The sequence below is a fragment of the Pituophis catenifer genome, unplaced genomic scaffold, assembly GCF_029215685.1.
Source record: "Pituophis catenifer annectens isolate HBS135680 unplaced genomic scaffold, rPitCat1.0.hap2 SCAF_15, whole genome shotgun sequence".
Lineage (NCBI taxonomy): Eukaryota > Metazoa > Chordata > Lepidosauria > Squamata > Colubridae > Pituophis > Pituophis catenifer.
Window position 1 is genome coordinate 12687947 of NW_027256895.1, and position 11972 is coordinate 12699918.

At 39.4% G+C, this 11972-nt stretch overlaps 1 protein-coding gene across 1 annotated transcript; it reads left to right on the plus strand.

Annotated features, from left to right (window-relative positions):
- Positions 1-1287: 1287 nt before the first annotated feature.
- LOC139324385 (vomeronasal type-2 receptor 26-like) lies at positions 1288-10603 on the plus strand. Its single transcript, XM_070954097.1, has 5 exons — positions 1288-1323; positions 1919-2770; positions 7828-8055; positions 9483-9609; positions 9705-10603. The coding sequence occupies exons 1-5, from the start codon at positions 1288-1290 to the stop codon at positions 10601-10603; spliced, it is 2142 nt and encodes a 713-aa protein (XP_070810198.1).
- Positions 10604-11972: the final 1369 nt, after the last annotated feature.

Below are 11972 nucleotides of genomic sequence, written 5' to 3' on the forward strand. Positions count from 1 at the left end.
ACACGCACACACACACTAGTATTTTGCCTTGCATTTTCCAGGATCTGGGCTAAACAATAAAGATGGATGCATCACTTGAAGGAACAAGAACAGGAAAAATTAGATTCTAATCCCATTATATAGAGCTTTAGTCATAATCCCATTTGGTATCCTATATCCAGTTCTGGACACCTCACTTAAAAAAAGATATTGATAAGATTGAGTCAGTCCAGAGACGAGTAACAAAAATGATGCAGGGTCTGAGGGACAAAACATATCAGGAGAATTTGGAGGAACTGAATATGACTTCGGTAACAGAGTGGTCAATGCCTGGAATGCACTACCCAACTCTGTAGTTTCTTTCCCAAATCCCCAAAACTTTAACCTTAAACTGTCTACGGTTGACTTCACCCCATTCCTAAGAGGTCTGTAAGGGGCGTGCATAAGTGCACCAGCGTGCCTACCATCCCTGTCCTAATATTCCTTTTTACTTACTCTTTTCATGTATTCAAATTATGTTTATACTTTTACCTATTATCTTATATATGCTTGACAAATAAACTTATGATTATATATAGCCTGAAGGACAGAAGGGAAGTGGGGGACATGATGGAACCTTTTAAATAAATTAAGAGTGTGAATAAGATTTGGAAAGCAGTGTTTTCAATATTAAGCAAAAATCAAAAATAACTGGCTGGAGTGAAATTCAAAAGTCATGTTAGAAAATATTACCTCACAGAAAGTGTACCAGTAGCTTTGAATCAACTTCCAAGCAAAGATAACGGGTCAATCATCACTAACTGAGTTTGAACATGCTTGGGCTAAACACATGTCCATCATCTGACAGACATTGAAATAATATAAAAATAATGAATAAATTAACAAAAAAACGAATAACTCAAAGGGTGACTCAAAATATCACTAGCTCTTTTATCTGCCATCAGATTGTAATGCTTCTAGATATGGACACATTCCACAAAATGTGTTGTGCTGTAGGACTGCAGGTGCCCTGGTGTGAAGCAGACATTTTTTAATATATATATTTTTATTCTTTACAGAATATATTTTCAGAATTACCAGCATGTCCTGGCTTTAGCGTTTACTCTAAAAGAGATCAATAAACATTGTCAGATCCTACCCAATGTCACATTGGGCTTCCATATTTTTAACAGCCATTTCAGTCCAAGCTGGACTTACTTCGCCTCAATGCTTCTGCCTTTCACTCATGGCAAATTCATCCCTAACTACAAGTGTGGGATCCCAGAACGTTTGGCTGCAGTGATTGGGGGACCAGATATCTCTCTTCACATGGCAGCTGTATTGTGCATCTACAAAGTTCCTCAGGTAAGAGGTGCAGAAGATATTCATTGTTATATTGCCATTTCATTCAGAGGTCTGCATGCGTCTTTCTCTTAAAAACGGAGACAACTTTCAGATTCCAGGATATTATTTTTTGCTTGATAGGATTACCAAAACAGCATGAGTACTCATAACATTGAACAGATAGTGGGGATATTGGGCAATGAAAAGCATTCCTCAATGCAAGCCACTGAACTGAGAGTTGGAAGGGACCTTGGAAATCTTCTAGTCTAACCTCTGCTCAAGCAGGTAATCCTATACCATTTCACATCAATGGTTGTCCAATCTCTTCTTAAAAACTTCCAGTGATGGAGCACCCACAACATGTGAAGGTAAGCAGTTTGTCTGATTAATTGTTCTAACTTGGTTCTCTCTCTTGATTAGTTTCCATCCATTGCTTCTTGTCCCACCTTCAGGTGCTTTGGAGAATAGGTTGACACCTTCTTCTTTTCCTTTTTGTCAACCTCACAATGTAGAGGGACATCTGGGTGGATATTTCTAAATAAAGACAACTAAGACAAAATATGCATGGCAAGAAAAACGTAGACCTTTCCATCTGCATCTCTTTGTCTTCCGTTAGTTGACCTATGGTTCTGCTCCAGCCATGGAGAAAGAGACTCAAGCAGTTTTCTTCCAGCAAATGTTTCCAGATGAATCCCATGAACATAAGGGCCTCATGCAGCTATTGAAGTACTTAAGATGGATCTGGGTTGGGATTCTTGTAGCCAAGGATGAGAAAGCAGAGAAATTTGTCCAGAAAGTGGTCCCTACTTTTTCCAAGTATGGCATCTGCACTGAGTTCATAGCAGAGTTACCAAACATTGATTTCTATAATGATTTTATGGATGTTATGGAAGAAGGACTAGAGGTATACCATGTTCTTATGAAGAGCAGAGCCAATGTGATAATCGTATATGGTAAAATTCAGACCATAACAATTCTGAGAACTTTCCTCCGGTTTTCAGAAGTGGAGGACATTCCAAAGAAGCAAAAGATCTGGGTTATAAATGCTGAGATAGATTACACTTCAATGTCAATTCATAAATCATTGGATGTCCATTTCCTACATGGGGCTTTATCCTTTGCAGTTCACACAAAAGAGGTTCAGGATTTCCAGGAATTTCTTCACAATCTAAGTCCAAACAATGACCATCACGATCATTTTCGGAAAGATTTCTGGGAACAGGCATTTGGTTGTTTCTTCTCAAACTCAAGAACGGAGACATCTGAGGTAACTTGTACCAGACAGGAGAAGCTTGGGACTCTTCCTACATCTGTGTTTGAAACACGCATCAGTGGACAGAGTTATAATATTTACAACGCAGTCTATGCTGTGGCACACGCTTTGCAATCTCTGTATTTATCCAAGTCCAAACACAGAACAATACTGAAAAAGGGAAGGAAACAGTTTCATAATCAACTGTGGTGGGAGGTAAGTCCTGTAAGCAGATAAGTGCGGAGACAACCATATCTGTGTGTCTATGGAGCTTCTCAGGCATCCAGGTCACGGTTGTCCCAAAGGTGCTTTTTCAAGAAACAACTGGACTTTTTTTTATTTTGTTTGAAGACCTCCGAGTGTCCTCAATGACTCTCAGAAAGAGTGCAAATGATCAGATGACTTCAAGGAATATAAATCCTTCCATTCCCCACCATTCACTTAGAACTGAAGAAGCTCTTGAATGAGAAGCAGAACCTCTTCAAGAAAAACAAGAAATTCCAGTGGCCTCTTTGAAAAGCACCTTTGGGACAACCATATCTATAGGTCTATCTATCCATAAACTCTAACAAACAATATTCTCTAGGGGATTGACCATAGGTGTAAAAATAAGATGTAGTAATGGATTAACCAACTGAAATATTTTTAATTGATTTTTTTATTAATTACATTTCTTAGGGCTTAATAAACATCGTGTTGTCTGGTTATTTAGTTTGCTTTACACTACATATTACATTCTTAATCTCCACCCCTTTTTTCCAACCATTGATAAAATAGATTCCATGTTTGATAATAATCTGTATCTTCTCTCTGTTTAATTTTTAATGTCAGTCTGTCCATTTCTGCATACTCTAGTATCTTCTTAATTATTTCTTCATCACACGGTGTTTCTTCATTTTTCCAGTCTTGCACAAATATAATCCTCGCTGCTGTCAAAATGTGCAATATTAAATACATACTTTTCTTACCAAGTTTACCCAATATTATACCTAATAAAAATAATTCAGGTTTGAAATCTACATGCTTTCCTATCATCTTTTCTAGCGATTCATGTATTTTTTCCCAAAAAAATTTGCTTTACCACAAGTCCACCACATATGATAGTATGTGCCCGTTTTTTTATTATATTTCCAACATTTCCTGGACATATTTTTGAACATTTTACCTAACTTAGCTGGTGGTATGTGCTATTTATAAAACATTTTATATAAGTTTTTTTTATAATAATTCATTTCCCATAAATTTTGGCATTCCTCTAATTCTATATTATGGCCAAAAAATTTCTCCCCATTGTACTTTTGTATCTTTTATTTGTTCATTTTCCATTTTCAAATTTAGTAAAAAGTTATATATCCTTTTGATTGGGTTTTTCATCGAAATTCAGCAGTGTTTGATCAAAGGGTGTTTGCCCTTTATAAAAGTCATACTTTTTCACATCTAAATCATATAGAATAGGATAGAATAGAATAGAATTCTTTATTGGCCAAGTGTGATTGGACACACAAGGAATTTGTCTTGGTGCATACGCTCTCGTTGTACATAAAAGAAAAGATACATTCGTCAAGAATCATAAGGTACAACACTTAATGATAGTCATAGGGCCGTGATGGCGAACTTATGGCACATGTGCCACAGGTGGCATGCAGAGCCATATTAGTGGGCACGCCAGCTCAGCTCTGGGGCACATGCGCGCACCGGCCAGCTGATTTTCGGGCCTTCTGGGCCCACCAGAAGTAGGGAAACAGGCTGTTTCCTGCCTCTGGAGGGCCTGTGGGGGTGGGGAAGGCCCGTTTTTTTTTTCTTACCTGGCTCCAGATCCTCTCTGTGTATCTGGGAACGGCGAAAACAGCCTATCCCACTTCCTTGGAGGCCCTACGGAGGTTCAAAGGGCCCATTTCCCCACTCCCGGTGGGACAGGAAGTGACGTTTTTTTCCTGTCCCCAGCCTCCAGAGACTCCTAGAGAAGCTCCTAGAGACTCCTAGAGAGGCTCCTAGAGACTCCTAGAGAGGTTCTGGAGGCTGGGGACAGCAAAAAATGTCACTTTCTGTCCCACCGGGAGTTGGGAAATGGGCTTTTTCAGCCTCCGTAGGGCCTCCAAGGGAGTGGGAAAGGCTGTTTTCGCCGTTCCCAGATACACAGAGAGGATCTGGAACCAGGTAAGAAAGAAAAATGGGCCTACCAGGCCATCATGTGCCAGGACCGGGGGGGAGGGGGTTGCGCACGTATGCGCGTGGGCATGTGTGCGCGCGACTCTTCCCGGCCCCCCTCTCCTGGCACGCAATGGCAAAAAGGTTAGCCATCACTGTCATAGGGAAACAGTCAATATAAATCTTAAGGATACCAGCAACAAGGTTACAGTCATACAATCATAAGTGGGAGGAGATATCTAGATTAAGGTGACCAGATTTTAACATTGGTAAAGAGGGACACCATTGTGGGCGTGGCTTATTTTGTGGGCGTGGCTTGGAGGTCATGTGACTGGGTGGGCGTGGCTAGCTGGTCATGTGACCGGGTGGCCATGGCTATGTGTATAGGGACTACTCAGAGGGCTGAAAAAAGTCATTTCTGACAGGTCCTCACACTTTTGACTGGTCCTCACACTTACGACCATCCTCACATTTATGCCCGTGAGGCATTCTTAACAACCATGTCACTCATTTCACAACTGCTTCTCTTCACCATGATGACAAGATAGGGCAAAAATGTAAAATGTGAGGACAGTTGTAAGTTTGAGGACTGGTCAAAAGTGCGAGGACCAGTCAAAAATAACTTTTTCAGCCCTCTGAGTAATCCATATGCATAAAAGGATACAGTAATAGAGAGGGATGAAGGAAGGGAAGGGAAATTAGAGTAGGAGTGAGGGTAAGAGAGGGAGGAAGAGAGGTGGAGAAGGAGAAAGGAAGAGGAAGTAGGGAGGAGAGGAAGAGGGTGGGGGGGAAGAGAAAGTAAGAAGGAAAGAAAAGAGAGAGGTGGTAGGTTTGAGGAGAAAGATTGCTGTACAATAAAAAAGATGAAAGGGAAGAAAGCCAACCCCAAACAAATATAAAGATATTAAGATAAAGAATGAATTGTTAAACTTTAAAGAATAAAAGAGAACAAATAAGAATAAATAGCAATAATTAGAAACACACATACAAACATACAATGTATTTTCTTTGAACAGAATATTTGGCTGGTTCACAAATTTAAACAGTGTTTAGTCATTTCAATTAAATTTACAATTTCTATATTTCCTTTTTGCCATATTTATTCCTCATCTATTTTTTTAAAAAAAAACAATATTACCCTTCATCTTCATCTCTAATCTTAATCAAATTCGATTTTTCCCTTCTATTCTATATTATACCCCTTCCCATTGTCATCTATTTTTATATCCATCCTCACATTGGTTAATTATGTAATACAGTTGTTTAATACAAATTCAACATTTTAATATAAATCAATTAGTTATATAACTATCTTTTTTGTATATTAATCAATATGAACATGAATATTCCAATTATTTCCATGCAATCCAATTTCTTACAAATCAATTAATTATATTTACCAATAATAATAAACCAAATAATTTCCCCCATATATTCCTCCAAACCACAACTTAACCATTTCTGCTTTCAACACAATATACAATTAATAGTATCTCAATTATTACAATTCCCTAGTTAAATAGAGCTTTTTTTCTTTTGTGTTTTAAAATCTTGAACTCTCCTCTTTTGCCCTAAATTTCCCATTGTTTGTACCTACCTTTTTTGGTGAGGAAAAAGAAAAGAAATCTGCTGCCTAATTTTCCAACGTTGCACCAACAAGCCAACAGCCTGTTTCACTTTCAGTTTCGTTTTGAGCTTGGTTTGCACAAGGAGAAAAAAAAATCTGCTGGAGCAATTTAGCAAGCAGAAGAGCCCTGCTCAAAACAGCTGAGAGCAAATCAGCTGAGAGTGGGGAAGCCGAGCTAATCAACGTGCTAATTAACCTACACGGAAGCTGTAAGGGGCTGTTTTTTCTATTTTTGCAGGCATGATCTACTCATTTGTTTGCTTTTAACACAGAACAGCTGTAGGGCGGCCCTTTGAAGGGGCAAGAGTTTAAACAGTTTTTTTTCCTCTAGCCATCAGCTGGGACTCAGGAGGCAGAATGAAAAATCAGGACTTTTTTAAAACGCCGCGGGACGCGGGACAAATTGCTAAAAATCGGGACTGTCCCGCCAAAAGTGGGACGTCTGGTCACCTTAATCTAGATTGCATTTGTAATTGGGACCATCATAATAATTTAAAGTCCTGGTCTTCAAGCTTTTCCTTTGATTTTAATTTCCCTTCAGAATTCAAAATGTCTTTATATGTCACAATTTTTTCAAACTTCACCAGATTTGGTTATGTAAAGGCTTCCATCATTGACAGCCATTCTGGAATTTTCGAATATGTTTTACTTTTTCCCATACAGATATTAGTGAGTTTTTTATATAATGATTTTGAAAGTATTCTTTTCATACCATAGGAAGGCATGCCATTCCAATTGCAGGTCATGTTCTTCTAGATATAACAATCTCTTGTGTCTAACAATTATCCATTCTTTTAGCCAATAAGACAATAATAGGATAAAACATAACGTAACTGGAAAGTGTATTTGCTTGTGTGTGAGAGAGAGAGAGTATATACAGGTGATGGGTTTCAATTTTTTTTACTACTGGTTCTGTGGGTGTGGCTTGCTGGGCGTGGCTTGGTGGGCGTGGCAGGGGTAGGATACTATAAAATCTCCACCTCTGGTATATACATAGATAAACATAAACCTTTTCAATTACATTTTGTTTTATCTTGTTATTATCTTGCTTCTAGTCTGTTGAATTGTAACTACAATAATTCAAATCAAACCTTCGCATGGCTACAGCAAGTATAAGGTTGTTTATAAGTAAGATTAGCATTCAACTTTAATAGCTATATACATCCTAGTATTTCTGATGTATTTATCAGAAGTCATCCAGTTATGCTGCTTTAACAATTCAACTAATTGCTAATTAATTTTTTTGCTGGTTTTCTTATTTTGCTATTCTTAATCTTAATTTTTTTTCAGTAACCTGATATTCTACTTCTGCCTCTCTGTTGCAATGATGGTTATGTTATTTGTATGATACTGGCCTACAACTACAATATTAAATAGTTTTAATATTTTCTTTGTTTAAAGAAACATCCATATGTACATTTGGAATATATGATTTTTTTTTCTTCTCTTCTCTGTCCTTTTCTCTCTTTGTCCCTCTCTGGCTGTCCCTGTTTTTCAGGTTCATTCTTTTCTGAGAAGTGCCAGATTCAACAACAGTGTTGGTGAGAAGGTCTCCTTTAATGAAAAGGGAGAATTCATTGGTGGATATGATATTATCAACTGGGTCACATTCCCAAACCAGTCCTTTGTTAGGATCAAAGTTGGGATGATAGATCCCACAGCTCCAGCAGACAAGTTCTTCAGTATTTCTGTAGATTCCATCATTTGGCCAGTAGGATTTAATCAGGTTAGCTGTTCGAATGTAGACTGGTCTCCCTTCCTTTATGTAGAATGAAAATATCTTTATTGATGAAAATCTTAGAGCATCTTCTCTAAACTAGCAAATATCAATGTTCTAGGGAAGCAAAACATTATCTGTAAGAAGGTTTACTTTTCTAATTGTTGGCATAGAAAAGGGGTATCTAACTCAAGGCCTACAGGCCAGATTAGGCCTGTGAGGTGCTTACATCTGCCACCGTGGAAACAGTGAAGGACCATCCCTCTGCCAGTGAATACGGAACTCGTGGGGGCCGTGCCCATTTTTGCTGGCAGATTGCTGCAGGAGGTTGTCCCAGCTGAAAAAGGAGCCTGGGGAGACCGCCCAGGCCACCATAGGTGCCCCAGAAATGAGTGACATCGATCTGGCTATGCCCACTCTAGCCATGCCCACCTGGAAATAAACTCTCCCCCCCCCCAAAGTAAATACAACCCTGATGCGGCCCTCAATGAAATCGAGTTTGACACCCCTGGCATAGAATATTGTACTCATTACTTTGGCCCTTTGTTAACAATGTGTTGTGGCCCACCAGTGGAGCTGACAGCAGATTCAGACAGTGAAGAAGTTGAGGAGGAACATGGGCCAGTCCTGGAGTCTGGAGAAGACTCTGATGAGTGCTCTGCGTCAGAGGCAGATTTGGCCAGGGCCAGATGCTTGTTATCTGCCTTCAGAAGAGCTGGAGCCTGTTCCCAGTATGCGCATGTGCAGAGTTGCCAGACGAAGAGAACAGCTAAAGAACAAGGGTCGACTTGGGAGTAAGGCCACAGGTGGACAATGAATGGCTTCTCCCAAAGGGAATAAAAGGGAAGCAAAAGGGGAGTGGAGTTTGCAGAGACAATTAGTTCGCCTAATTGGTTTGTGACTCTCCGAGACTCCCATGCAAAGTTCTGAAGATATCGGCCTGGCAGCTCTCCAAGCCAGATAAGGTCGGTGACTGTAAATTCTCCCTTGAAAGGTTTTGCTGAAGGTGAATGAGAGGAATTCACTGTTTCTTTAATAAAAGAAGTTTTGTTGGGACCAGGATTCTGCTTTGTGCTTTTTGGGGAAGCTTAGGTCAGAACACAATGCATTGTTCGAAAGTAAGAACTACAATCCAGTGTACTAAATTTCATCAGTCTTGTGACTGCAAAATTAAGAAATTGAGAAAAAATATCTTTAACCAGCACAAAAATTATCTTTGGAAACTGGGGTTGATAGATATAGAAAGTCATTGATACCAATAATTGTAGATATTTAATGAGTTATTATTTCAGACCAATTACATCTCAAAACGATGTGATTACATTTCTTCTCCTCGTCAATCCATTTTTATGCAGTTAATTCCACAGTAATAATATCTCTCCATGTACTTTCTTTTTCCTCTGTATCTTAAAATATTCTTCTTAATTCACTGATAGGCATTGCCTTTATCTCTGTGTAATGATCCCTGTGAGAAAGGATACAGCAAGGAAAAGATAGAAGGGAAGTCATTTTGCTGTTATGCTTGTCGTCTGTGTCCAGAGGGGAAAATATCAAAGGAGAAGGGTAGGAAATTTCCAAATCTAATGGGATTGAATCATGAGGATACAACGCTGTCTATAATCCACTGTATCAATTCCAATCCATGTGTTCTTTTCCAGATGTGGATGACTGTTTTCCATGTCCAGAAGATCAATATCCAAATCCTGAGAAAAATATGTGCTTTCCAAAGCGGATCACGTTTTTGTCCTATGAAGAACCCTTGGGGATCAGTCTGACCATTCTTTCCTTTTGCTTTTCCTTCATGACAACCTTGGTCATCACAATCTTCATGAAATACAAAGACACTCCCATCGTCAAAGCCAACAACCAGAATCTCACTTATCTTCTCCTAGGTTCCCTCCTCCTCTCTTTCCTTTGTGTCTTTCTATTTCTCGGGAAACCCAATACGATTGTGTGTCTCCTTCGACAGCCATCTTTTGGCCTCATCTTTTCTGTGGCAGTTTCTTGTGTCTTGGCCAAAACCTTTGTGGTGGTTCTCGCATTCATGGCCACCAAACCTGGTTCCAGATTGAGGAAATGGGTGGGGGGAAGAATGGTCAGTTTCATTCTTCTAGCCTGCTCCCTTGTTCAAACGTGTGTTTGTGCTGTGTGGCTGATAACGTCCCCACCTTACCCAGATTTCGATGCACACTCGATATCTGAAGAACTCATCCTGGAGTGCAATGAAGACTCGGTCATGTTCTACTGTGTTTTGGGCTTTATGGGTTTTCTTGCTCTGGTTAGCTTCTCTGCTGCTTTCCTAGCTAGGACGTTACCTGACAGTTTCAATGAAGCCAAATTCATCACCTTCAGCATGTTGGTCTTCTGTAGTGTTTGGCTGTGCTTTATCCCAACCTATCTAAGCACAAGGGGAAAATATACATTGGCTGTGGAGATCTTCTCCATGATTTCCTCCAGTGCTGGATTATTGGTGTGCATCTTCCTTCCCAAGTGTTTTATTATTGTGATGAGACCTGAACTGAATGATAAACATCAGCTCATGAAGAGAAAGATTTAACAAATATTTCCATTTTTCCTTTATCTGTAGATGTTGGAGATCTTCCCCACTGGCACGTTTAAGCCAGAGGACAATGTGCAATATAGAAGATCGTCCTTTGTCTGAGATTTAAGATAGATCAGAAATTTTTTCCCTTCTGGAAGGCAATTATAAATGGGGACCATAAAAGCATAAGGATAAATTGATGTAGGGACATAATTCATGTATGATAGACAGCTCTGACTAAATATATGATTAAATACTTTTGTATATACCTGCTTAGTAGGGCTTTCGGGGGGCCCTAAGCGGTGTTCTTTTTTATACAAAATCAGCTTATTGCCCCCACAATCCAGGTCCTCATTTTACCTACCTCGCAAGGATGGAAGGCTGAGTCAACCTTGAGCCTGGTGAGATTTGATCTTGCAGTAATTGCAGGCAGCTGGCAGCTAAGTGCTATTTAACAGCGCTTTACTCCGCTGCTCCGCCAAGGCTCCAATATACGTGGATATACTGTATACATAATTTTGTATGTATGTATTTATTTATGTTTATGTAGTGTATATTGAAGGTGGTGACCCTTTGAGAGCTGTATGCAACGAAATTTCATTTTAATGTATGCTGATTAGTGTACATTCAAAGTGACAATAAAGTTATTTCCCTATTGTATTCTATAGTGGTATGATGCTTTCTCAGGTCTCCAGGGGATGTCCTGTGGTTTTAAATGCTCCTTCTAAGGCTGCAAAGATCTCTAACTGATTAGCATCCTCTCTGTCATCGTTTAGTTAAAAGAAAACAGAGAAGCAGAATGGCAAAGAATAAATATTTGTTTGTTTGTTTGTTTATTAAATTTGTTTGCCACCCAATGGTTGATTAGTAGAGAACTGACTCACCCTAATCCAGCTTCTTAAGAGAATTAAATAAAACCGCATTCTGGCTCCCATTTATTTAATTTTTAAATTAATAATATGGTTTGGGACCTTAGCAAAGCTGAGTTTTTTCCTCTTTTCTGTGGCTAGTAAACCAATCCCAACTCTGCTATATGCTTGCCATGCTGTCATTTGTCTGTTTCCCAAATCAAGCTTTGTAAAGTACTACCCTATTGCATCAAATACCAATCCGCAAAAGTAGAATGCAACCATATGAAAACCCAATAGTGCAATAAGCATCCAGATTTCTGGAAGAATGGATGAAAAACAATAATGCAATGGAATGCAAAATGGAGAGTAGGGAGCAGGGGTGAAATGCTCCCGGTTCGGACCAGATCGCCTGATCCAGTAGTGATGGCGGCGGGTGGTTCGGAGAACCGGTAGCAAAACTCCCTGTGCCCCCCCCCCAAATGCCCAGCTGAGCCATGAGATCATCAGAGGCTCTTTTTTTTTTACTTTTAAAA